We start from the raw sequence: 27,791 nt of genomic DNA on the forward strand, positions 1-27,791 counted from the left end.
CAGTCTCTCCCTCCCTCCCTCCCCTCTCTCCCTCCACTCCAGTCTCTCTCTCCCTCCACTCCAGTCTCTCTCCACTCTTCCTTCTCCCTCCTCCTCTTGCTTTCTCTCCATCCTCCATCTCTTCACAGGGTGATCTTTGTGTTGCGGAAGCTGGAATTATCCCTACGAAGAAAACACAAGATCAATAAACAGAATTCTCCTTAAAGACAACACAAAAAACTGAGTGGTCGTTGTGTGTCCACGATGGTGTTAGGTGGGAGTGTGTGTGTGAATCGTACTTGAGGCTGTCGTTGTGTGTCTTGTACTCCATGATGGTGTTAGGTGGGAGTGTGTGTGTGAATCGTACTTGAGGCTGTCGTTGTGTGTCTTGTACTCCATGATGGTGTTAGGTGGGAGTGTGTGTGTGTGTGAATCGTACTTGAGGCTGTCGTTGTGTGTCTTGTACTCCATGATGGTGTTAGGTGGGAGTGTGTGTGTGAATCGTACTTGAGGCTGTCGTTGTGTGTCTTGTACTCCATGATGGTGTTAGGTGGGAGTGTGTGTGTGAATCGTACTTGAGGCTGTCGTTGTGTGTCTTGTACTCCATGATGGTGTTAGGTGGGAGTGTGTGTGTGTGAATCGTACTTGAGGCTGTCGTTGTGTGTCTTGTACTCCATGATGGTGTTAGGTGGGAGGTTCAGGACGCGTCGAAGAGTGTCTCGGATTCTAGATGTCGTCACCTGATCGCTGGCCGTCTTATTCCATATAGACAGGATGTCCTCCTGTAAACAACAAGAACATTACACACTAACCCTGATCGCTGGCTGTCATATAGACAGGATGTCTTCCTAGAGAAACACACATTACACACTAACCCTGATCGCTGGCTGGCATATAGACAGGATGTCTTCCTAGAGAAACACACATTACACACTAACCCTGATCGCTGGCTGGCATATAGACAGGATGTCTTCCTAGAGAAACACGCATTACACACGAACCCTGATCGCTGGCTGTCATATAGACAGGATGTCTTCCTAGAGAAACACACATTACACACTAACCCTGATCGCTGGCTGTCATATAGACAGGATGTCTTCCTAGAGAAACACACATTACACACTAACCCTGATCGCTGGCTGTCATATAGACAGGATGTCTTCCTAGAGAAACACACATTACACACTAACCCTGATCGCTGGCTGTCATATAGACAGGAAGTCTTCCTAGAGAAACACACATTACACACTAACCCTGATCGCTGGCTGTCATATAGACAGGATGTCTTCCTAGAGAAACACACATTACACACTAACCCTGATCGCTGGCTGTCATATAGACAGGAAGTCTTCCTAGAGAAACACACATTACACACTAACCCTGATCGCTGGCTGTCATATAGACAGGATGTCTTCCTAGAGAAACACACATTACACACTAACCCTGATCGCTGGCTGTCATATAGACAGGATGTCTTCCTAGAGAAACACACATTACACACTAACCCTGATCGCTGGCTGTCATATAGACAGGATGTCTTCCTAGAGAAACACACATTACACACTAACCCTGATCGCTGGCTGTCATATAGACAGGATGTCTTCCTAGAGAAACACACATTACACACTAACCCTGATCGCTGGCTGTCATATAGACAGGAAGTCTTCCTAGAGAAACACACATTACACACTAACCCTGATCGCTGGCTGTCATATAGACAGGATGTCTTCCTAGAGAAACACACATTCGCGTTCACAAGTCAAACGCTCGTTGTCGAGTCATCGAGGGCTCCCCTGCTCCCCCTCTTCGAGAGGGAATCCTTTGCCAACGTTGTGCCCTTAGTAGTAGGGATGTGACATTTAAAATGTTTAAACACATTTTGGATCGTTAACGTTCCAAACCGAACACCTTTTTATTACAGTTATCCCAAAACTACCACTAAAATACAATTACATTTAACAAATACTGTAAGTAGGAGATCGGAATCTTTCAAATTACTTGGATATAAAGCGCTCCGCAACTCATCGTTAACAGCTGGGAATAAAATGATAGAGTGAGACGGGGAAGTGACATCATCAGTCCTGTATGAACGGACTGTGAAATGGAGGCAGTACAGATGCTGAAAGGGAGGCGCCCGTGAGACCAAACCCGTTTCTGGCAGCCGTGAGATAAGGGACGGAGGGAGTAAGGCATATCTAGAACCAGACTACTAGATACCAATGGTATAGAATGTCAGCTTCAATACCCATAAGGCACATCTAGAACCAGACCCAATTTGTAAGTCGCTCTGGATAAGAGCGTCTGCTAAATGACTTAAATGTAAATGTAAATACCCATAAGGCATATCTAGAACCAGACTACTAGATACCAAATGGTATAGAATGTCAGCTTCAATACCCATAAGGCATATCTAGAACCAGACTACTAGATACCAAATGGTATAGAATGTCAGCTTCAATACCCATAAGGCATATCTAGAACCAGACTACTAGATACCAAATGGTATAGAATGTCAGCTTCAATACCCATAAGACATATCTAGAACCAGACTACTAGATACCAAATGGTATAGAATGTCAGCTTCAATACCCATAAGGCATATCTAGAACCAGACTACTAGATACCAAATGGTATAGAATGTCAGCTTCAATACCCATAAGGCATATCTAGAACCAGACTACCAGATACCAAATGGTATAGAATGTCAGCTTCAATACCCATAAGACATATCTAGAACCAGACTACCAGATACAAATGGTATAGAATGTCAGCTTCAATACCCATAAGGCATATCTAGAACCAGACTACTAGATACCAAATGGTATAGAATGTCAGCTTCAATACCCATAAGACATATCTAGAACCAGACTACCAGATACAAATGGTATAGAATGTCAGCTTCAATACCCATAAGGCATATCTAGAACCAGACTACTAGATACCAAATGGTATAGAATGTCAGCTTCAATACCCATAAGACATATCTAGAACCAGACTACTAGATACCAATGGTATAGAATGTCAGCTTCAATACCCATAATCAAATCAAATTTATTTATATAGCCCTTCGTATACATCAGCTGATATCTCAAAGTGCTGTACAGAAACCCAGCCTAAAACCCCAAACAGCAAACAATGCAGGTGTAGAAGCACTAGATACCATAAGGCATATCTAGAACCAGACTACTAGATACCAAATGGTATAGAATGTCAGCTTCAATACCCATAAGACATATCTAGAACCAGACTACCAGATACAAATGGTATAGAATGTCAGCTTCAATACCCATAAGACATATCTAGAACCAGACTACTAGATACCAAATGGTATAGAATGTCAGCTTCAATACCCATAAGACATATCTAGAACCAGACTACTAGATACCAAATGGTATAGAATGTCAGCTTCAATACCCATAAGGCATATCTAGAACCAGACTACTAGATACCAAATGGTATAGAATGTCAGCTTCAATACCCATAAGACATATCTAGAACCAGACTACCAGATACCAAATGGTATAGAATGTCAGCTTCAATACCCATATCTAGAACCAGACTACTAGATACCAAAAATGGTATAGAATGTCAGCTTCAATACCCATAAGGCATATCTAGAACCAGACTACTAGATACCAAATGGTATAGAATGTCAGCTTCAATACCCATAAGGCACATCTAGAACCAGACTACTAGATACCAAAAATGGTATAGAATGTCAGCTTCAATACCCATAAGACATATCTAGAACCAGACTACTAGATACCAAATGGTATAGAATGTCAGCTTCAATACCAATATCTAGAACCAGACTACTAGATACCAAATGGTATAGAATGTCAGCTTCAATACCCATAAGACATATCTAGAACCAGACTACTAGATACCAAATGGTATAGAATGTCAGCTTCAATACCCATATCTAGAACCAGACTACTAGATACCAAATGGTATAGAATGTCAGCTTCAATACCAATATCTCGAACCAGACTACTAGATACCAAATGGTATAGAATGTCAGCTTCAATACCCATAAGGCATATCTAGAACCAGACTACTAGATACCAAATGGTATAGAATGTCAGCTTCAATACCCATAAGGCATATCTAGAACCAGACTACTAGATACCAAATGGTATAGAATGTCAGCTTCAATACCCATATCTAGAACCAGACTACTAGATACCAAAAATGGTATAGAATGTCAGCTTCAATACCCATAAGGCATATCTAGAACCAGACTACCAGATACCAAATGGTATAGAATGTCAGCTTCAATACCCATAAGACATATCTAGAACCAGACTACTAGATACCAAATGGTATAGAATGTCAGCTTCAATACCCATAAGACATATCTAGAACCAGACTACCAGATACCAAATGGTATAGAATGTCAGCTTCAATACCCATAAGGCATATCTAGAACCAGACTACTAGATACCAAATGGTATAGAATGTCAGCTTCAATACCCATAAGGCATATCTAGAACCAGACTACTAGATACCAAATGGTATAGAATGTCAGCTTCAATACCCATAAGACATATCTAGAACCAGACTACAGATACCAAATGGTATAGAATGTCAGCTTCAATACCCATAAGGCATATCTAGAACCAGACTACTAGATACCAAATGGTATAGAATGTCAGCTTCAATACCCATAAGGCATATCTAGAACCAGACTACTAGATACCAATGGTATAGAATGTCAGCTTCAATACCAATATCTAGAACCAGACTACTAGATACCAAATGGTATAGAATGTCAGCTTCAATACCCATAAGACATATCTAGAACCAGACTACTATATACCAAATGGTATAGAATGTCAGCTTCAATACCCATAAGGCATATCTATGTTGGTGGTTGAAGAGATCTCTCTAGTGGTGTGGGGGCTGTGCTTTGGCAAAGTGGGTGGGGTTATATCCTTCCTGTTTGGCCTTGTCCGGGGGAGTCCTCGGATGGGGCCACAGTGTCTCCTGACCCCTCCCGTCTCAGCCTCCAGTATTTATACTGCAGTAGTTTATGTGTCGGGGGGCTAGGGTCAGTTTGTTATATCTAATTCTCCCTTTCTCTCTCGGAGGAGGACCTGAGCCCTAGGACCATGCCTCAGGACTACATGGCATGACTCCTTGCTGTCCCCAGTACACCTGGCCGTGCTGCTGCTCCAGTTTCAACTGTTCTGCCTGCAGCTATGGAACCCTGGCCTGTTCACCGGACGTGCTACCTGTCCCAGACCTATTATTTGACCCTGCTGGTCATTTATAAACATTTGAACATCTTGGCCATGTTCTGTTATAATCTCCACCCGGCACAGCCAGAAGAGGACTGGCCACCCCTCATAGCCTGGTTCCTCTCTAGGTTTCTTCCTAGGTTTTGGCCTTTCTAGGGAGTTTTTCGTAGCCACCGTGCTTCTACACCTGCATTGCTTGCTGTTTGGGGTTTTAGGCCGGGTTTATGTACAGCACTTTGAGATATCAGCTGATGTACGAAGGGCTATATACATTTGATTTGATGGTGTCCACATCACCAACGAACTTGAAACTCTCGACCAGCTCCACTACAGCTCCATCGATGTTAGGGTTAAGGTTTAAAACCATATTTTAAGAAGAGAAAATGTAAAAATATTTGGGTTTTATGATTTTGTGGCTGTGGTAACTAGTGACAACCAATAGCCAGGAATGTGTTAGATTGAGCTGTATTGCACCAAGCGGCCATGCGCCAAACCACACGTGTGTGTGGTGTGTGTGTACGTACCTGGAAGCGAATATAGAGACCACCACCCCACAGATCTCCTCTCTGTGTGTGTGTATGTGTGTGTGTGTGTGTGTACGTACCTGGAAGCGAATAGAGACCACCACCCCACAGATCTCCTCTCTCTGTGTGTGTGTGTGTGTGTGTGTGTGTACACGCACCTGGAAGCGAATATAGAGACCACCACCCCACAGATCTCCTCTCTGTGTGTGTGTGCGTGTGTGTACCTGGAAGCGAATAGAGACCACCACCCCACAGATCTCCTCTCTCTGTGTGTGTGTGTGTGTGTGTGTGTGTGTGTGTGTGTGTGTGTGTGTGTGTGTGTGTGTGTGTGTGTGTGTGTGTACCTGGAAGCGAATAGAGACCACCACCCCATAGATCTACTCTCTCTGTGTGTGTGTGTGTGTGTGTGTGTGTGTGTGTGTGTGTGTGTGTGTGTGTGTGTGTGTACACGTACCTGGAAGCGAATAGAGACCACCACCCCATAGATCTCCTCTCTCTGTGTGTGTGTGTGTGTGTGTGTGTGTGTGTGTGTGTGTGTGTGTGTGTGTGTGTGTGTGTGTGTGTACGTACCTGGAACCGTATAGAGACCACCACCCCACAGATCTCCTCTCCCACCATGAACTGTTCTCCCAACATGGCCAGAATAATGTTCTCCCAGAACCTGCTGGCCAGACCTGTCAACAACAACAATATTAACAACATGGCCAGAATAATGTTCTCCCAGAACCTGCTGGCCAGACCTGTCAACAACAACAATATTAACAACATGGCCAGAATAATGTTCTCCCAGAACCTGCTGGCCAGACCTGTCAACAACAACAACAACAAGTGGTGTCAGATTTCACCTCCTGTTTCACACAGTAGACATTCTCAGGTGCTTCTGAAAATCAGGGCTACTGCTCATTTCAAGCCATTTTAATCTAGTGTCCACAGATCGATTTCTAAGCAAAATGGCGGTCGGAACCAGTACCAGAACGTCCCTTAAGCCGACGTAGCTAGATAGTAGGCTAAGCTAGCTACTGTAGCTCTTCCAGTATGTGTTGTGATGTAGCTAGATAGTTGGCTAAGCTAGCTACTGTAGCTATCCAGTACCTCTTCCAGTATGTGTTGTGATGTAGTTAGTTAGTTAGCTAGGCTAGCTACTGTAGCTATCCAGTACCTCTTCCAGTATGTGTTGTGATGTAGTTAGTTCGTTAGCTAGGCTAGCTACTGTAGCTATCCAGTACCTCTTCCAGTATGTGTTGTGATGTAGCTAGATAGTTGGCTAAGTTAGCTACTGTAGCTATCCAGTACCTCTTCCAGTATGTGTTGTGATGTAGTTAGTTCGTTAGCTAGGCTAGCTACTGTAGCTATCCAGGACCTCCTCCAGTATGTGTTGTGATGTAGCTAGTCTGTTAGCTAGGCTAGCTACTGTAGCTATCCAGTACCTCTTCCAGTATGTGTTGTGATGTTGCTAGTTCGTTAGCTAGGCTAGCTCCTGTAGCTATCCAGTACCTCCTCCAGTATGTGTTGTGATGTAGCTAGTTCGTTAGCTAGGCTAGCTCCTGTAGCTATCCAGTACCTCCTCCAGTATGTGTTGTGATGTAGCTAGTTCATTAGCTAGGCTAGCTACTGTAGCTATCCAGGACCTCCTCCAGTATGTGTTGTGATGTAGCTAGTTCGTTAGCTAGGCTAGCTACTGTAGCTATCCAGTACCTCTTCCAGTATGTGTTGTGATGTAGCTAGTTCGTTAGCTAGGCTAGCTACTGTAGCTATCCAGTACCTCTTCCAGTATGTGTTGTGATGTTGCTAGTTCGTTAGCTAGGCTAGCTCCTGTAGCTATCCAGTAGCTCCTCCAGTATGTGTTGTGATGTAGCTAGTTCATTAGCTAGGCTAGCTACTGTAGCTATCCAGTACCTCTTCCAGTATGTGTTGTGATGTAGCTAGTTCATTAGCTAGGCTAGCTCCTGTAGCTATCCAGTACTTCCTCCAGTATGTGTTGTGATGTAGCTAGTTCATTAGCTAGGCTTGCTACTGTAGCTATCCAGTAGCTCCTCCAGTATGTGTTGTGATGTAGCTAGTTCATTAGCTAGGCTAGCTACTGTAGCTATCCAGTACCTCCTCCAGTATGTGTTGATGTGATGTAGCTAGTTCATTAGCTAGGCTAGCTCCTGTAGCTATCCAGGACCTCCTCCAGTATGTGTTGTAGCTAGTTCATTAGCTAGGCTAGCTCCTGTAGCTATCCAGGACCTCCTCCAGTATGTGTTGTAGCTAGTTCATTAGCTAGGCTAGCTCCTGTAGCTATCCAGTACCTCCTCCAGTATGTGTTGATGTGATGTAGCTAGTTCATTAGCTAGGCTAGCTCCTGTAGCTATCCAGGACCTCCTCCAGTATGTGTTGTAGCTAGTTCATTAGCTAGGCTAGCTCCTGTAGCTATCCAGGACCTCCTCCAGTATGTGTTGATGTGATGTCTACACTTGAAGGGAGATTTAGAGAATGGTAAAAGACAACATGAGAAGCAAAGCGAACAGGTTGTGTCTTATAATAAGAACAGACCTTTCCGCAGCCTGATGATCCACTTCCCTCCGTTCTTATTAGCTTCATCCTGGAGGGTTACACACACACACAGAGAGAATACCAAAAAGGTATGGTTACACTGGATGGGATGCTATCATACTGATGGACTCACCATCTTAGAGACACACACCTCCCACATTATACCTATATATAATAAACATTTAAAAAATAATATCATCTATATACAGTTGTGGCCAAAGGTTTTGAGAATGACACAAATATTAATTTCCACAGAGTCTGCTGCTTCAGTGTCTTCAGATATTTGTGTCAGATGTTACTATGGATACTGAAGTATAATTACAAGCATTTCATAAATGTCAAAGGCTTTTATTGACAATTACATGAAGTTGATGCAAAGAGTCAATATTTGCAGTGTTGACCCTTCTTTATCAAGACCTCTGCAATCCGCCCTGGCATGCTGTCAATTAACTTCTGGGCCACATCCTGACTGATGGCATGCTGTCAATTAACTTCTGGGCCACATCCTGACTGATGGCATGCTGTCAATTAACTTCTGGGCCACATCCTGACTGATGGCATGCTGTCAATTAACTTCTGGGCCACATCCTGACTGATGGCATGCTGTCAATTAACTTCTGGGCCACATCCTGACTGATGGCATGCTGTCAATTAACTTCTGGGCCACATCCTGACTGATGGCATGCTGTCAATTAACTTCTGGGCCACATCCTGACTGATGGCATGCTGTCAATTAACTACTGGGCCACATCCAGACTGATGGCATGCTGTCAATTAACTTCTGGGCCACATCCTGACTGATGGCATGCTGTCAATTAACTTCTGGGCCACATCCTGACTGATGGCATGCTGTCAATTAACTACTGGGCCACATCCAGACTGATGGCATGCTGTCAATTAACTTCTGGGCCACATCCTGACTGATGGCATGCTGTCAATTAACTACTGGGCCACATCCTGACTGATGGCATGCTGTCAATTAACTACTGGGCCACATCCTGACTGATGGCATGTTGTCAATTAACTTCTGGGCCACATCCTGACTGATGGCATGCTGTCAATTAACTTCTGGGCCACATCCTGACTGATGGCATGATGTTAATTAACTTCTGGGCCACATCCTGACTGATGGCATGATGTTAATTAACTTCTGGGCCACATCCTGACTGGCATGCTGTCAATTAACTTCTGGGCCACATCCTGACTGATGGCATGATGTTAATTAACTTCTGGGCCACATCCTGACTGAAGGCATGATGTTAATTAACTTCTGGGCCACATCCTGACTGATGGCATGATGTTAATTAACTTCTGGGCCACATCCTGACTGAAGGCATGATGTTAATTAACTTCTGGGCCACATCCTGACTGATGGCATGCTGTCAATTAACTTCTGGGCCACATCCTGACTGATGGCATGCTGTCAATTAACTTCTGGGCCACATCCTGACTGATGGCATGCTGTCAATTAACTTCTGGGCCACATCCTGACTGATGGCATGCTGTCAGTTAACTTCTGGGCCACATCCTGACTGATGGCATGATGTTAATGAACTTCTGGGCCACATCCTGACTGATGGCATGCTGTCAATTAACTTCTGGGCCACATCCTGACTGATGGCATGCTGTCAATTAACTACTGGGCCACATCCTGACTGATGGCATGATGTCAATTAACTTCTGGGCCACATCCTGACTGATGGCATGCTGTCAATTAACTACTGGGCCACATCCAGACTGATGGCATGCTGTCAATTAACTTCTGGGCCACATCCTGACTGATGGCATGCTGTCAATTAACTTCTGGGCCACATCCTGACTGATGGCATGCTGTCAATTAACTACTGGGCCACATCCAGACTGATGGCATGCTGTCAATTAACTTCTGGGCCACATCCTGACTGATGGCATGCTGTCAATTAACTACTGGGCCACATCCTGACTGATGGCATGCTGTCAATTAACTACTGGGCCACATCCTGACTGATGGCATGTTGTCAATTAACTTCTGGGCCACATCCTGACTGATGGCATGCTGTCAATTAACTTCTGGGCCACATCCTGACTGATGGCATGATGTTAATTAACTTCTGGGCCACATCCTGACTGATGGCATGATGTTAATTAACTTCTGGGCCACATCCTGACTGGCATGCTGTCAATTAACTTCTGGGCCACATCCTGACTGATGGCATGATGTTAATTAACTTCTGGGCCACATCCTGACTGAAGGCATGATGTTAATTAACTTCTGGGCCACATCCTGACTGATGGCATGATGTTAATTAACTTCTGGGCCACATCCTGACTGAAGGCATGATGTTAATTAACTTCTGGGCCACATCCTGACTGATGGCATGCTGTCAATTAACTTCTGGGCCACATCCTGACTGATGGCATGCTGTCAATTAACTTCTGGGCCACATCCTGACTGATGGCATGCTGTCAATTAACTTCTGGGCCACATCCTGACTGATGGCATGCTGTCAGTTAACTTCTGGGCCACATCCTGACTGATGGCATGATGTTAATGAACTTCTGGGCCACATCCTGACTGATGGCATGCTGTCAATTAACTTCTGGGCCACATCCTGACTGAAGGCATGATGTTAATGAACTTCTGGGCCACATCCTGACTGAAGGCATGATGTTAATTAACTTCTGGGCCACATCCTGACTGATGGCATGCTGTCAATTAACTTCTGGGCCACATCCTGACTGATGGCATGATGTTAATTAACTTCTGGGCCACATCCTGACTGATGGCATGCTGTCAATTAACTTCTGGGCCACATCCTGACTGATGGCATGATGTTAATTAACTTCTGGGCCACATCCTGACTGATGGCATGCTGTCAATTAACTTCTGGGCCACATCCTGACTCATGGCATGATGTTAATTAACTTCTGGGCCACATCCTGACTGATGGCATGCTGTCAATTAACTTCTGGGCCACATCCTGACTGATGGCATGATGTCAATTACCTTCTGGGCCACATCCTGACTGATGGCATGCTGTCAATTAACTTCTGGGCCACATCCTGACTGATGGCATGCTGTCAATTAACTTCTGGGCCACATCCTGACTGATGGCAGCCCATTCTTGCATAATCAATGCTTGGAGTTTGTCAGAATTTGTGGCTTTTTGTTTGTCCATTCGCCTCTTGAGGATTGACCACAAGTTCTCAATGGGATTAAGGTCTGGGGAGTTTCCTGGCCATGGACCTGAAATGTCAATGTTTTGTTCCCGAGCCACTTAGTTATCACTTTTGCCTTATGACAAGGTGCCCCATCATGCTGGAAAAGGCATTGTTCGTCACCAAGCTGTTCCTGGATGGTTGGGAGAAGTTGCTCTCGGAGGATGTGTTGGTACCATTCTTTATTCATGGCTGTGTTCTTAGGCAACATTGTAAGTGAGCCCACTCCCTTGGCTGAGAAGCAACCCCACACATGAATGGTCTCAGGATGCTTTACTGTTGGCATGACACAGGACTGATGGTAGCGCTCACCTTGTCTTCTCCGGACAAGCTTTTTTCCGGATGCCCCAAACAATCGGAAAAAGGATTCAGAGAAAATGACTTTACCCCAGTCCTCAGCAGTCCAATCCCTGTACCCTTTGCAGAATATCAGTCTGTCCCTGATGCTTTTCCTGGAGAGAAGTGGCTTCTTTGCTGCCCTTCTTGACACCAGGCCATCCTCCAAAAGTCTTCGCCTCACTGTGTGTGCAGATGCACTCACACCTGCCTGCTGCCATTCCTGAGCAAGCTCTGTACTGGTGGTGCCCCGATCCCGCAACTGAATCAACTTAAGGCAATGGTCCTAGCGCTTGCTGGACTTTCTTGGGCACCCTGAAGCCTTCTTCACAACAATTGAACTGCTCTCCTTGAAGTTCTTGATGATCTGATAAATGGTTGATTTAGGTGCAATCTTACTGGCAGCAATATCCTTGCCTGTGAAGCCATTTTTGTGCAAATGTAAACTTCTGACCCACTGGGAATGTGATGAAAGAAATAAAATAATAATAATAATATAATGTATATATCTACATGTTACCTCCCACATTATACCCATATATAATAATATAATGTGTATATAGACATGTTACCTCCCACATTATACCCATATATAATAATAATATAATGTGTATATAGACATGTTACCTCCCACATTATACCCATATATAATAATAATATAATGTGTATATAGACATGTTACCTCCCACATTATACCCATATATAATAATAATATAATGTATATATAGACATGTTACCTCCCACATTATACCCATATATAATAATAATATAATGTGTATATAGACATGTTACCTCCCACATTATACCCATATATAATAATAATATAATGTATATATAGACATGTTACCTCCCACATTATACCCATATATAATAATAATATAATGTGTATATAGACATGTTACCTCCCACATTATACCCATATATAATAATATAATGTGTATATAGACATGTTACCTCCCACATTATACCCATATATAATAATAATATAATGTGTATATATCTACATGTTACCTCCACATTATACCCATATATAATAATAATATAATGTGTATATAGACATGTTACCTCCCACATTATACCCATATATAATAATATAATGTGTATATAGACATGTTACCTCCCACATTATACCCATATATAATAATAATATAATGTGTATATAGACATGTTACCTCCACATTATACCCATATATAATAATAATATAATGTATATATAGACATGTTACCTCCACATTATACCCATATATAATAATAATATAATGTGTATATATCTACATGTTACCTCCCACATTATACCCATATATAATAATAATATAATGTGTATATAGACATGTTACCTCCCACATTATACCCATATATAATAATATAATGTGTATATATCTACATGTTACCTCCCACATTATACCCATATATAATAATAATATAATGTGTATATAGACATGTTACCTCCCACATGGGTTTGATTCCCTCTTTAAACAGGTGGAAGTCAGAGTGGCCAGTCAGATCTCCCGGTCGCACCAGGTGACTGTAGAACTTCCAGAACTGCTCCACCTGGCAACCAATCACAGCACAAGATAACATCAACCAATCAGCCGGTCACATCCGAACCCTATCAACCACATGTTAAACACAGTGTGTATATGATGAGTGTTAGTGGTGTGTGTGTGTGTGTATATGATGCGTGTTAGTAGTGTGTGTGTGTGTGTGTGTGTTAGTAGTGTGTGTGTGTGTGTGTGTGTGTGTGTGTGTGTGTGTGTTAGTGGTGTGTGAGTGTGTGTGTTAGTAGTGTGTGTGTGTGTGTGTTAGTAGTGTGTGTGTGTGTGTTAGTACTGTGTGTGTGTGTGTTAGTAGTGTGTTAGTAGTGTGTGTGTGTGTGTTAGTAGTGTGTGTGTGTGTGTTAGTAGTGTGTGTGTGTTAGTAGTGTGTGTGTGTTAGTAGTGTGTGTGTGTTAGTAGTGTGTGTAGTGTGTGTGTGTTAGTAGTGTGTGTGTGTTAGTAGTGTGTGTGTGTTAGTAGTGTGTGTGTGTTAGTAGTGTGTGTGTGTTAGTAGTGTGTGTATATATGATGTGTGTTAGTAGTGTGTGTGTGTTAGTAGTGTGTGTGTGTTAGTAGTGTGTGTGTGTTAGTAGTGTGTGTGTGTTAGTAGTGTGTGTATATATGATGTGTGTTAGTAGTGTGTGTGTGTGTGTGTTAGTGGTGTGTGTTAGTAGTGTGTGTATATATGATGTGTGTTAGTAGTGTGTGTGTTAGTAGTGTGTGTGTTAGTAGTGTGTGTATATATGATGTGTGTGTTAGTAGTAGTGTGTTAGTAGTAGTGTGTTAGTAGTGTGTTAGTAGTAGTGTGTTAGTAGTAGTGTGTTAGTAGTAGTGTGTTAGTAGTAGTGTGTTAGTAGTGTGTGTATATATGATGTGTGTGTTAGTAGTAGTGTGTTAGTAGTAGTGTGTTAGTAGTAGTGTGTTAGTAGTGTGTGTGTTAGTAGTGTGTGTATATATGATGTGTGTGTTAGTAGTAGTGTGTTAGTAGTAGTGTGTTAGTAGTGTGTTAGTAGTAGTGTGTTAGTAGTAGTGTGTTAGTAGTAGTGTGTATATATGATGTGTGTGTTAGTAGTAGTGTGTTAGTAGTAGTGTGTTAGTAGTGTGTTAGTAGTAGTGTGTTAGTAGTAGTGTGTTAGTAGTGTGTGTATATATGATGTGTGTGTTAGTAGTGTGTGTATATATGATGTGTGTGTTAGTAGTAGTGTGTTAGTAGTAGTGTGTTAGTAGTAGTGTGTTAGTAGTAGTGTGTTAGTAGTAGTGTGTATATATGATGTGTGTGTTAGTAGTAGTGTGTTAGTAGTAGTGTGTTAGTAGTGTGTTAGTAGTGTGTACTGACCGATGCGACCGTGCCGATCTGTCTGATGTTCTGTTCATAACTCTGTGTGTTGGCGGGACGAGACGGAGTCCTCCGAGAATACCACAAGGTATAGTTATACTGGAGAGGATGTTCCCCTACTGCAGGACTCACTGTCTACACACACACACACACACACAGTCAGTATGAATACCACAAGGTATAGTTATACTGGAGAGGATGTTCCCCTACTGCAGGACTCACTGTCTACACACACACACACACACACAGTCAGTATGAATACCACAAGGTATAGTTATACTGGAGAGGATGTTCCCCTACTGCAGGACTCACTGTCTACACACACACACACACACACACACACACACACACACACACACACACACACACAGTCAGTATGAATACCACAAGGTATAGTTATACTGGAGAGGATGTTCCCTACTGCAGGACTCACTGTCTACACACACACACACACACACAGTCAGTATGAATACCACAAGGTATAGTTATACTGGAGAGGATGTTCCCCTACTGCAGGACTCACTGTCTACACACACACACACACACACACACACACACACACACACACACACACACACACACACACAGTCAGTATGAATACCACAAGGTATAGTTATACTGGAGAGGATGTTCCCCTACTGCAGGACTCACTGTCTACACACACACACACACACACAGTCAGTATGAATACCACAAGGTATAGTTATACTGGAGAGGATGTTCCCCTACTGCAGGACTCACTGTCTACACACACACACACACACACACACACACACACACACACACACAGTCAGTATGAATACCACAAGGTATAGTTATACTGGAGAGGATGTTCCCCTACTGCAGGACTCACTGTCTACACACACACACACACACACAGTCAGTATGAATACCACAAGGTATAGTTATACTGGAGAGGATGTTCCCCTACTGCAGGACTCACTGTCTACACACACACACACACACACACACACACACACACAGTCAGTATGAATACCACAAGGTATAGTTATACTGGAGAGGATGTTCCCCTACTGCAGGACTCACTGTCTACACACACACACACAGTCAGTATGAATACCACAAGGTATAGTTATACTGGAGAGGATGTTCCCCTACTGCAGGACTCACTGTCTACACACACACACACACACACAGTCAGTATGAATACCACAAGGTATAGTTATACTGGAGAGGATGTTCCCCTACTGCAGGACTCACTGTCTACACACACACACACACACAGTCAGTATGAATACCACAAGGTATAGTTATACTGGAGAGGATGTTCCCCTACTGCAGGACTCACTGTCTACACACACACACACACACACAGTCAGTATGAATACCACAAGGTATAGTTATACTGGAGAGGATGTTCCCCTACTGCAGGACTCACTGTCTACACACACACACACACACACACACAGTATGAATACCACAAGGTATAGTTATACTGGAGAGGATGTTCCCCTACTGCAGGACTCACTGTCTACACACACACACACACACACACAGTATGAATACCACAAGGTATAGTTATACTGGAGAGGATGTTCCCCTACTGCAGGACTCACTGTCTACACACACACACACACACACACACAGTATGAATACCACAAGGTATAGTTATACTGGAGAGGATGTTCCCCTACTGCAGGACTCACTGTCTACACACACACACACACAGTCAGTATGAATACCACAAGGTATAGTTATACTGGAGAGGATGTTCCCCTACTGCAGGACTCACTGTCTACACACACACACACACACACACACACACACACACACACACACACACCCACAGTCAGTATGAATACCACAAGGTATAGTTATACTGGAGAGGATGTTCCCCTACTGCAGGACTCACTGTCTACACACACACACACACACACACACACACACACAGTATGAGCCATTAGCTATAAAACAGGTTACAGCTTAATCTGCAAGGATTACTTGAACCCAAATATTAAATCAGATTTGAGGGAAAATAGGATAGATAGATGAGCACAGATAGACTGACAGAGGGAGACTGACGGAAGGAGGGGGATGAATAGATGAGCTCAGATAGACTGACAGAGGGAGACTGACGGAAGGAGGGGGATAGATAGATAAGCTCAGATAGACTGACAGAGGGAGACTGACGGAAGGAGGGGATGAATAGATGAGCTCAGATAGACTGACAGAGGGAGACTGACGGAAGGAGGGGGATAGATAGATAAGCTCAGATAGACTGACAGAGGGAGACTGACGGAAGGAGGGGATGAATAGATGAGCACAGACAGACTGACAGGGAGACTGACGGAAGGAGGGGGATAGATAGATAAGCTCAGATAGACTGACAGAGGGAGACTGACGGAAGGAGGGGGATAGATAGATAAACTCAGATAGACTGACAGAGGAGACTGACGGAAGGAGGGGATAGATAGATAAGCTCAGATAGACTGACAGAGGGGAGACTGACGGAAGGAGGGGATGAATAGATGAGCTCAGATAGACTGACAGAGGGAGACTGACGGAAGGAGGGGGATAGATAGATAAACTCAGATAGACTGACAGAGGGAGACTGACGGAAGGAGGGGATAGATAGATAGCTCAGATAGACTGACAGAGGGAGACACGGAAGGAGGGGGATAGATAGATAAGCTCAGATAGACTGACAGAGGGAGACTGACGGAAGGAGGGGATAGATAGATGAGCTCAGATAGACTGACAGAGGGAGACTGACGGAAGGAGGGGGATAGATAGATAAGCTCAGATAGACTGACAGAGGAGACTGACGGAAGGAGGGGATAGATAGATAAGCTCAGATAGACTGACAGAGGGAGACTGACGGAAGGAGGGGATAGATAGATGAGCTCAGATAGACTGACAGAGGGAGACTGACGGAAGGAGGGGGATAGATAGATAAGCTCAGATAGACTGAGGAGACTGACGGAAGGAGGGGATAGATAGATAAGCTCAGATAGACTGACAGAGGAGACTGACGGAAGGAGGGGATGAATCCCATTTGTTCCCATCTGGTCTGTCAGTGATGCCAGTTGTAGAATGTAAAGTAATGCTTCAATTCATATTTAAAGGAATGGATGTGGTATATTATTACGTATTTCTTTCAAATAGACCGTTGTTGGCAATTAGCACATTTTGCAGGTTGGATTAGTGAAAATATATACAATGAAATGAAAAATCTACAGTACCAGTCAAAGGTTTAAACACACCTTCTCAAGGGTTTTTCTTTATTTTTACTATTTTCTACACTGTAGAATAATAGTGAAGGTATCAGAACTATGAAATAACACACATGGAGTCATGTAGTAACTCCCCCAAAAAAGTGTTAAAAAAATCAGAATATATTTTATATTTGACATTTCTTCAAAGTATTCACCCTTTGCCTCGATGACAGAGTTGCACACTCTTGGCATTCTCTCAACCAGCTTCACCTGAAATGTTTTCCAACAGAAGGAGTTCCCACATATGCTGAGCACTTGTTGCCTGCTTTACCTTCACTCTGCGGTCCAACTCATCCCAAACCATCTCAATTGGGTTGAGGTCGGGTGATTGTGGAGGCCAGGTCATCTGATGCAGCACTCCATCACTCTCCTTCTTGGTCAAATAGCCCTTACACAACCTGGAGGTGTGTTGGGTCATTGTCCTGTTGAAAAACAAATGATAGTCCCACTAAACCCAAACCAGATGGGATGGTATATCGCTGCAGAATGCTGTGGTAGTCATTCTCAATAAATCACAGACAGTGTCACCAGCAAAGTATCCCCACACCATCACACCTCCTCCTCCATGCTTCACGGTGGGAACCACACATGCGGAGATCATCCGTTCACCTACTCTGAGTCTCACAAAGACACGGAGGTTGGAACCAAAAATCTCAAATTTGGACTCATCAGACCAAAGGAAAGATTTCTACCGGTCTAATGTCCATTGCTTGTGTTTCTTGGCCCAAACAAGTCTCTTCTTCTTATTGGTGTCCTTTAGTAGTGGTTTCTTTACAGCAATTCGACCATGAAGGCCTGATTCACGCAGTTTCCTCTGAACAGTTGATGTTGAGATGTGTCTGTTACTTGAACTCTGTGAAGCATTTATTTGGGCTGCAATCTGAGGCTGGTAACTCTAATGAACTTATCCTCTGCAGCAGAGCTCCTGGGTCTTCCTTTCCTGTGGCGGTCCTCATGAGAGACAGTTAACTCTAATGAACTTATCCTCTGCAGCAGAGGTAACTCTGGGTCTTCCTTTCCTGTGGCGGTCCTCATGAGAGCCAGTTTCATGAAGGTGTTTGATGGTTTTTGCGACTGCACTTGAAAAAACGTTCACAGTTCCTAATTTTCCAGATTGAAATCTTCCGTATTGACTGACCTTCATGTCTTAAAGTAATGATGGACTGTCGTTTCTTTTTGCTTATTTGAGCTGTTCTTGCCATAATATGGACTTGGTCTTTTACCAAATAGGGCTATCTTCTGTATACCACCCCTACCTTGTCACAGCACAACTGATTGGCTCAAACACATTCACTTCTGTATACCACCCCTACCTTGTCACGACACAACTGATTGGCTCAAACACATTAAGGAAAGAACTTCCACAAATTAACGTTTAACAAGACACACCTGTTAGTTTAAATGCATTCCAGGTGACTACCTCATGAAGCTGATTGAGAGAATGCCAAGAGTGTGCAAAGCTGTCATCAAGACAAAGGGTGGCTACTTTGAAGAATCTAAAATATATTTTGATTTGTTTAACACTTATTTGGTTACTACATGATTCCATATGTGTTATTTCATAGTTTTGATGTCTTCGTTACTCTACAATGTAGAAAATAGCACAAATAAAGAAAAACCCGTTAAGAAGTCCAAACTTTTGACTGGTACTGTATGCGTGACTGTGTGTTTAGTGTGTGTTGCGTACCTTGCGTCGATTGTTGTTGATGGAGCAGTCTTCCTCCCGGTTACAGACTGTCTCATCCTGATCCTCTGGGTCGTCATCTTTCAGACTGGGGGGAGAGAAAATACACACACATTATACACGTTAGCTAGATCCAATTAGCTAGCTACAGCCTACAGATGTAACCGGAATAATCTGGGCTCTGGAGAGATGGCAGTTAGATGGTCAGAAAGCGTTACCCCAGCCACTAGCAGCTGATGACCTTGATGATGTGGAGCCAGCATCACCCCAGCCACTAGTATCTCTGTAGCACCTGGAGATGGACTGATAGGGGTAGTGAGTGTGCTTGAAAGTGAGCCCTCACCCCTGACCTCCCACTGATCCAGGGCATCCTGCCTAACCCTAACCCATATTATCCAGGGCCTCCTCTGGCCCAGCCAGAGCCCGGACAGGAGCCCGATCAAACATCTCTGGAGAGACCTGAAAATAGCTGTGCAGCAACTCTCCCCATCCAACCTGACAGAGCTTGAGAGGATCTGCAGAGAAGAATGGGAGAAACTCCCCAAATACAGGTGTGCCAAGCTTGTAGTGTCATACCTAAGAAGACTCGAGGCTGTAATTGCTGCCTAAGGTACTTCAACAAAGTACAGAGTAAAGGGTCTGAATACTCATGTAAAATGTGATATTGCAGTTCTTTTATTTTTAATAATATTGCAAACAAAAATAAACCTGTTTTTGCTTTGTCATTGTGTGGTATTGTAGATTGATGGGGAAAAAACAGATCCATTTTAGAATAAGGATGTAACATAATAAAATGTGTAAGTCAAGGGTTGTGAATACTTTCCTAATGCACTGTGCATCAGTGCATGTCACACTGCATGGCACACTGCATCACTGCATGTCACACTACATCACTGCATGTCACACTGCATCACTGCATGTCACACTGCATGTCACACTGCATGTCACACTGCATGTCACACTGCATGGCACACTGCATCACTGCATGTCACACTGCATGTCACTGCATGTCACACTGCATCACTGCATGTCACAGTGCATGTCACACTGCATGTCACACTGCATGTCACACTGCATGGCACACTGCATCACTGCATGTCACACTGCATGTCACACTGCATGTCACACTGCATCACTGCATGTCACAGTGCATGTCACAGTGCATGTCACAGTGCATGGCACAGTGCATGTCACAGTGCATGTCACAGTGCATGTCACAGTGCATGTCACACTGCATGGCACAGTGCATGTCACACTGCATGTCACACTGCATCACTGCATGTCACACTGCATGTCACAGTGCATCACTGCATGTCACACTGCATGTCACAGTGCATGTCACACTGCATGTCACAGTGCATGGCACACTGCATGTCACAGTGCATGTCACAGTCACACTGCATGTCACAGTGCATGTCACACTGCATGGCACAGTGCATGTCACAGTGCATGTCACACTGCATCACTGCATGTCACACTGCATGTCACAGTGCATCACTGCATGTCACACTGCATGTCACACTGCATGTCACAGTGCATGGCACACTGCATGTCACAGGGCATGTCACACTGCATGTCACACTGCATCACTGCATGTTACAGTGCATGTCACACTGCATGGCACAGTGCATGTCACACTGCATGTCACACTGCATGTCACAGTGCATGTCACACTGCATGTTACAGTGCATGTCACACTGCATGGCACAGTGCATCACTGCATGTCACACTGCATGTCACACTGCATGTCACAGTGCATCACTGCATGTCACACTGCATGTCACAGTGCATCACTGCATGTCACACTGCATGTCACAGTGCATGTCACACTGCATGTCACAGTGCATCACTGCATGTCACACTGCATGTCACAGTGCATAACACAGTGCATCACTGCATGTCACACTGCATCATCTTGCTGCTTTAGACTGGAACTGATGCTTTGTGGTTATATACTGCCGCCTATTGGAAATATTTTAACATTTCAAGTTATTCATTCACAGCAGACCGTTAAGACATGGGAGAGGTAGTTGAGAAATGTATATTTTTCTTATTAATTCCAGAGACCAGTCTCAAACCTGCTCCACGCCAATTGCAGGACTTTCACACAGAGGTCACCAAGTCACACCCAGTTCAAACCACATTTTAAATAAACACAAATGTGGCTTGTTTATCAAATGTTCTTCCTTGGAATAATAACAACATTATTTAAAACTGTAAATACTTGTAGGTTTTGATTTTTTTTTATTATGAAAATGCTCTTTAGTATTATAACTAATATATTACTAAAATAGTTTGTAAAAGTGTTGTAGGCTACCCTGGTCTATAATTAGGGTCACGGCGTGTTCAGGGGTACAGCTAGGGGTTATGTCGTATTCAGGGCTTATGGCGTGTTCAGGGTTACGGCTAGGGGTTATGGCGTGTTCAGGGTTACGGCTAGGGGTTATGGCGTGTTCAGGGTTATGGCGTGTTCAGGGTTACGGCTAGGGGTTATGGCGTGTTCAGGGTTACGGCGTGTTCAGGGTTACGGCTAGGGGTTATGTCGTATTCAGGGCTTATGGCGTGTTCAGGGTTACGGCTAGGGGTTATGGCGTGTTCAGGGTTACGGCTAGGGGTTATGGCGTGTTCAGGGTTATGGCGTGTTCAGGGTTACGGCTAGGGGTTATGGCGTGTTCAGGGTTACGGCGTGTTCAGGGTTACGGCTAGGGGTTATGGCGTGTTCAGGGTTACGGCGTGTTCAGGGTTACGGCTAGGGGTTATGGCGTGTTCAGGGTTACGGCTAGGGGTTATGTCGTATTCAGGGCTTATGGCGTGTTCAGGGTTACGGCTAGGGGATACTGTGTGTTCAGGGGTTATGGCATGTTCAGGCTTACGGCTAGGGGTTACTGCGTGTTCAGGGGTTATGGCGTGTTCAGGGTTACGGCTAGGGGTTATGGCATGTTCAGGGTTACGGCTAGGGGTTATGGCGTGTTCAGGGTTACGGCTAGGGGTTATGGCATGTTCAGGGTTACGGCTAGGGGTTATGGCGTGTTCAGGGTTACGGCTAGGGGTTATGGCGTGTTCAGGGTTACGGCGTGTTCAGGGTTACGGCTAGGGGTTATGGCGTGTTCAGGGTGATGGCGTGTTCAGGGTTACGGCTAGGGGTTATGGCGTGTTCAGGGTTATGGCGTGTTCAGGGTTACGGCTAGGGGTTATGGCGTGTTCAGGGTTACGGCTAGGGGTTGTCGTATTCAGGGCTTATGGCGTGTTCAGGGTTATAGCGTGTTCAGGGTTACGGCTAGGGGTTATGGCGTGTTCAGGGTTACGGCTAGGGGTTATGTCGTATTCAGGGCTTATGGCGTGTTCATGGTTACGGCTAGGGGATACTGTGTGTTCAGGGGTTATGGCGTGTTCAGGCTTACGGCTAGGGGTTATGGCGTGTTCAGGGTTACGGCTAGGGGATACTGTGTGTTCAGGGGTTACGGCGTGTTCAGAGGGTTACGGCGTGTTCAGGGTTACATATTGAGAAAGAGGGACATGTTTTGTTTAGGTTTTACACATTTTTCTAAATAAAATATAGTTAACCATGACCAGAAAATGTTTCACTTTTGATGGGTAGGCACCAGTCATTTATGGCACCGTGGGTCACCACAACGTGCACCCAGGCAAACAGTGATATCGCTCACAGGGGAAATCTCGTTTAGCACAGCTGGCATTGTGATGCAGAAGAATGAGTTGAGCACGGTGCTCAATATGACCAATAGTAGCTGGCAGCATGAAAAATGTCCTCAAATAAAGGCTTTTTCGCGGTTACTTCAAAACTATGGCAAGCAGCTGGGACATACGATAATGTTATAAAAACAGGCCTCCATGGCAGATTCAATATACTAATTTTCAGTGGAGCCAGGCCTGACTTAAATAGTTACCACTTCCATAGTTTACAACCACGCAAGGGTTGCTGTTAGCTGATGTTATCTAATTGGTGACTGTGGGTAGATGCTATCTAATTGGTGACTGTGGGTAGATGCTATCTAATTGGTGACTGTGGGTTGATGCTATCTAATTGGTGACTGTGGGTTGATGCTATCTAATTGGTGACTGTGGGTTGATGCTACCTAATTGGTGACTGTGTGAAGATGATTGGTGAGATGCTATCTAATTGGTGACTGTGGGAAGATGCTATCTAATTGGTGACTGTGGGAAGATGCTATCTAATTGGTGACTGTGTGAAGATGCTATCTAATTGGTGACTGTGTGAAGATGCTATCTAATTGGTGACTGTGTGAAGATGCTATCTAATTGGTGACTGTGGGAAGATGCTATCTAATTGGTGACTGTGGGAAGATGCTATCTAATTGGTGACTGTGGGAAGATGCTATCTAATTGGTGACTGTGGGAAGATGCTATCTAATTGGTGACTGTGGGAAGATGCTATCTAATTGGTGACTGTGGGAAGATGCTATCTAATTGGTGACTGTGGGAAGATGCTATCTAATTGGTGACTGTGGGAAGATGCTATCTAATTGGTGACTGTGGGAAGATGCTATCTAATTGGTGACTGTGGGAAGATGCTACCTAATTGGTGACTGTGGGTAGATGTTATCTAATTGGTGACTGTGGGTAGATGCTACCTAATTGGTGACTGTGGGTAGATGCTACCTAATTGGTGACTGTGGGAAGATGCTATCTAATTGGTGACTGTGGGTAGATGCTATCTAATTGGTGACTGTGGGAAGATGCTATCTAATTGGTGACTGTGGGAAGATGCTACCTAATTGGTGACTGTGGGAAGATGCTATCTAATTGGTGACTGTGGGAAGATGCTACCTAATTGGTGACTGTGGGAAGATGCTATCTAATTGGTGACTGTGGGTAGATGCTATCTAATTGGTGACTGTGGGTAGATGCTACCTAATTGGTGACTGTGGGTAGATGCTAATTGGTGACTGTGGGTAGATGCTAATTGGTGACTGTGGGTAGATGCTACCTAATTGGTGACTGTGGGTAGATGCTACCTAATTGGTGACTGTGGGTAGATGCTACCTAATTGGTGACTGTGGGTAGATGCTACCTAATTGGTGACTGTGGGTAGATGCTATCTAATTGGTGACTGTGGGTAGATGCTATCTAATTGGTGACTGTGGGTAGATGCTATCTAATTGGTGACTGTGGGTAGATGCTATCTAATTGGTGACTGTGGGTAGATGCTATCTAATTGGTGACTGTGGGTAGATGCTATCTAATTGGTGACTGTGGGTAGATGCTATCTAATTGGTGACTGTGGGTAGATGCTATCTAATTGGTGACTGTGGGTAGATGCTATCTAATTGGTGACTGTGGGTAGATGCTATCTAATTGGTGACTGTGGGTAGATGCTATCTAATTGGTGACTGTGGGTTGATGCTATCTAATTGGTGACTGTGGGTTGATGCTATCTAATTGGTGACTCTGGGTAGATGCTATCTAATTGGTGACTCTGGGTAGATGCTATCTAATTGGTGACTGTGGGTAGATGCTATCTAATTGGTGACTGTGGGTAGATGCTATCTAATTGGTGACTGTGGGTAGATGCTATCTAATTGGTGACTGTGGGTAGATGCTATCTAATTGGTGACTGTGGGTAGATGCTATCTAATTGGTGACTGTGGGTAGATGCTATCTAATTGGTGACTGTGGGTAGATGCTATCTAATTGGTGACTGTGGGTTGATGCTATCTAATTGGTGACTGTGGGTTGATGCTATCTAATTGGTGACTGTGGGTTGATGCTATCTAATTGGTGACTGTGGGTTGATGCTATCTAATTGGTGACTGTGGGTTGATGCTATCTAATTGGTGACTGTGGGTTGATGCTATCTAATTGGTGACTGTGGGTTGATGCTACCTAATTGGTGACTGTGGGTTGATGCTACCTAATTGGTGACTGTGGGTTGATGCTATCTAATTGGTGACTGTGGGAAGATGCTACCTAATTGGTGACTGTGGGTAGATGCTACCTAATTGGTGACTGTGGGTAGATGCTAGTTGGTGACTGTGGGTAGATGCTACCTAATTGGTGACTGTGGGTAGATGCTACCTGGTGGTGACTGTGGGAAGATGCTATCTAATTGGTGACTGTGGGAAGATGCTACCTAATTGGTGACTGTGGGTAGATGTTATCTAATTGGTGACTGTGGGTAGATGCTACCTAATTGGTGACTGTGGGTAGATGCTATCTAATTGGTGACTGTGGGTAGATGCTATCTAATTGGTGACTGTGGGTAGATGCTATCTAATTGGTGACTGTGGGTAGATGCTACCTAATTGGTGACTGTGGGTAGATGCTATCTAATTGGTGACTGTGGGTAGATGCTATCTAATTGGTGACTGTGGGTAGATGCTACCTAATTGGTGACTGTGGGTAGATGCTATCTAATTGGTGACTGTGGGTAGATGCTATCTAATTGGTGACTGTGGGTAGATGTTATCTAATTGGTGACTGTGGGTAGATGCTACCTAATTGGTGACTGTGGGTAGATGCTACCTAATTGGTGACTGTGGGTAGATGCTACCTAATTGGTGACTGTGGGTAGATGCTATCTAATTGGTGACTGTGGGTAGATGCTATCTAATTGGTGACTGTGGGTAGATGCTACCTAATTGGTGACTGTGGGTAGATGCTATCTAATTGGTGACTCTGGGTAGATGCTATCTAATTGGTGACTCTGGGTAGATGCTATCTAATTGGTGACTCTGGGTAGATGCTATCTAATTGGTGACTGTGGGTAGATGCTATCTAATTGGTGACTGTGGGTAGATGCTACCTAATTGGTGACTGTGGGTAGATGCTATCTAATTGTGACTGTGGGTAGATGCTATCTAATTGGTGACTGTGGGTAGATGCTACCTAATTGGTGACTGTGGGTAGATGCTACCTAATTGGTGACTGTGGGTAGATGCTACCTAATTGGTGACTGTGGGTAGATGCTATCTAATTGGTGACTCTGGGTAGATGCTATCTAATTGGTGACTCTGGGTAGATGCTATCTAATTGGTGACTCTGGGTAGATGCTAAAACAACTAACATCGTGGTTAGCATCATGGCTAGCGCAGACAGATAACTTACTGTTCAAATTGATTCATCTCAGCTCCGAGCAGTCTTCTTCACAGAGAAGCGAACCTCACGACAACAAGGAGAGTTGATGGGTTTAAACGTTAATCGTTTATTAACCCGCTGGTTACGTTCACTCGCTTCAAACAACACGCAAGATAGCTGGTCGCGGTGCAACTGAAGTTCCACACAGCCGCGGTTCCGCTTGTGAACGGAAGCAGACGGGTCGGTGGATGGGACAAACGGAACGAAGTTGAACACGGAATGCCTCAGCTCCGTTCATTTCTCGAATGTATTGATGTTGGTTGGATGGACGGACGGATCTGTGGCCTGCTTTCCTATTTGAGATAATTCATAATAAACATAATGTAATACATGTTGCGGACCGGTATGCTCAGGCAGTATCTGAAGAACTGTAGCAGTAATATCATGGTCCACCACAGGAGGGCGCTTTTACCTCAGTTGTTCTAGTCTGTTCTGTCGTCAGTAGATGTAATTACAAGCCTGGCAATGACAGTGGTGATGGTTTGCAATGCAATTTTGGGACTTTTCTATTGGTTTATTAAGACAGGCAAGCACAAACAAGCACATGTAAAGTATTTGATTTATTTTGGACATCAGAGCAACCTTGAGGGATACTTATGAGTCAGAAAAGGATGTTCATATGATAGGCAAGATAATGTATACAAAACCGTGCAGAACATATCCAACTGACAATATCCTAAAGAAAGTTAACTATGGAGTCAAAGTTGGAGCAGAAATAACAAAATGACAGTTAATGAATGTGTATGCTTAATCCAGTATACACTAATGTATTAAACAACAAAATTCACATTCTACAGAACAACGGCAGAGTTATATCTTAAGTGTAAAACTAATAATGACTCAATAATCCTTTCTAAGAATAAAGTCTGGAAGTTGTGGGCGGAGCTAGAATGTTGTCTGTCAGAAGTATTACAATGTAAATATACTTTTAATCCGTCCGTCTGCATATTTCAAGACGTGACTTTTAGGGGTGTAGTGAGATACCCAAATGGGCTGGATGATTCTCTTCTCGTGACATATATTAAGAACTAGGAAATCCCACTCCCCTGGCCAGTCCTGACAATAAGACCGCAGA

The 27,791-nt window shown here is 43.9% G+C and overlaps 1 protein-coding gene and 2 long non-coding RNA genes across 4 annotated transcripts; 1 reads left to right on the forward strand and 2 right to left on the reverse strand.

The window, feature by feature from the left end:
* On the reverse strand, positions 1-26,896 carry LOC118381634 (eukaryotic translation initiation factor 4E type 2-like). Of its 2 annotated transcripts, XM_052515557.1 has the most exons (8): positions 26,687-26,895; positions 19,607-19,691; positions 14,684-14,818; positions 13,259-13,363; positions 8,279-8,327; positions 6,314-6,417; positions 625-761; positions 1-162 (listed from the first exon to the last, which is right to left on the reverse strand). In XM_052515557.1, the coding sequence occupies exons 1-8, from the start codon at positions 26,701-26,703 to the stop codon at positions 123-125; spliced, it is 672 nt and encodes a 223-aa protein (XP_052371517.1). In that variant the 5' UTR covers positions 26,704-26,895; the 3' UTR covers positions 1-122. The 2 variants fall into 2 exon arrangements, with proteins under 2 accessions (XP_052371517.1, XP_052371518.1); XM_052515558.1 differs by lacking the exon at positions 14,684-14,818 and having other exon boundaries at positions 26,687-26,896.
* Positions 12,346-12,982, reverse strand: LOC127928531 (uncharacterized). Its single transcript, XR_008131475.1, has 3 exons — positions 12,930-12,982; positions 12,715-12,823; positions 12,346-12,659 (listed from the first exon to the last, which is right to left on the reverse strand). It is a non-coding gene; the product is annotated as an uncharacterized LOC127928531 (long non-coding RNA).
* LOC127928530 (uncharacterized) lies at positions 15,024-16,442 on the forward strand. The gene is made up of 3 exons (XR_008131474.1): positions 15,024-15,073; positions 15,771-15,948; positions 16,307-16,442. It is a non-coding gene; the product is annotated as an uncharacterized LOC127928530 (long non-coding RNA).
* Positions 26,897-27,791: the final 895 nt, after the last annotated feature.

Source organism: Oncorhynchus keta, unplaced genomic scaffold, assembly GCF_023373465.1.
Source record: "Oncorhynchus keta strain PuntledgeMale-10-30-2019 unplaced genomic scaffold, Oket_V2 Un_scaffold_2955_pilon_pilon, whole genome shotgun sequence".
In the NCBI taxonomy this organism is placed as follows: domain Eukaryota; kingdom Metazoa; phylum Chordata; class Actinopteri; order Salmoniformes; family Salmonidae; genus Oncorhynchus; species Oncorhynchus keta.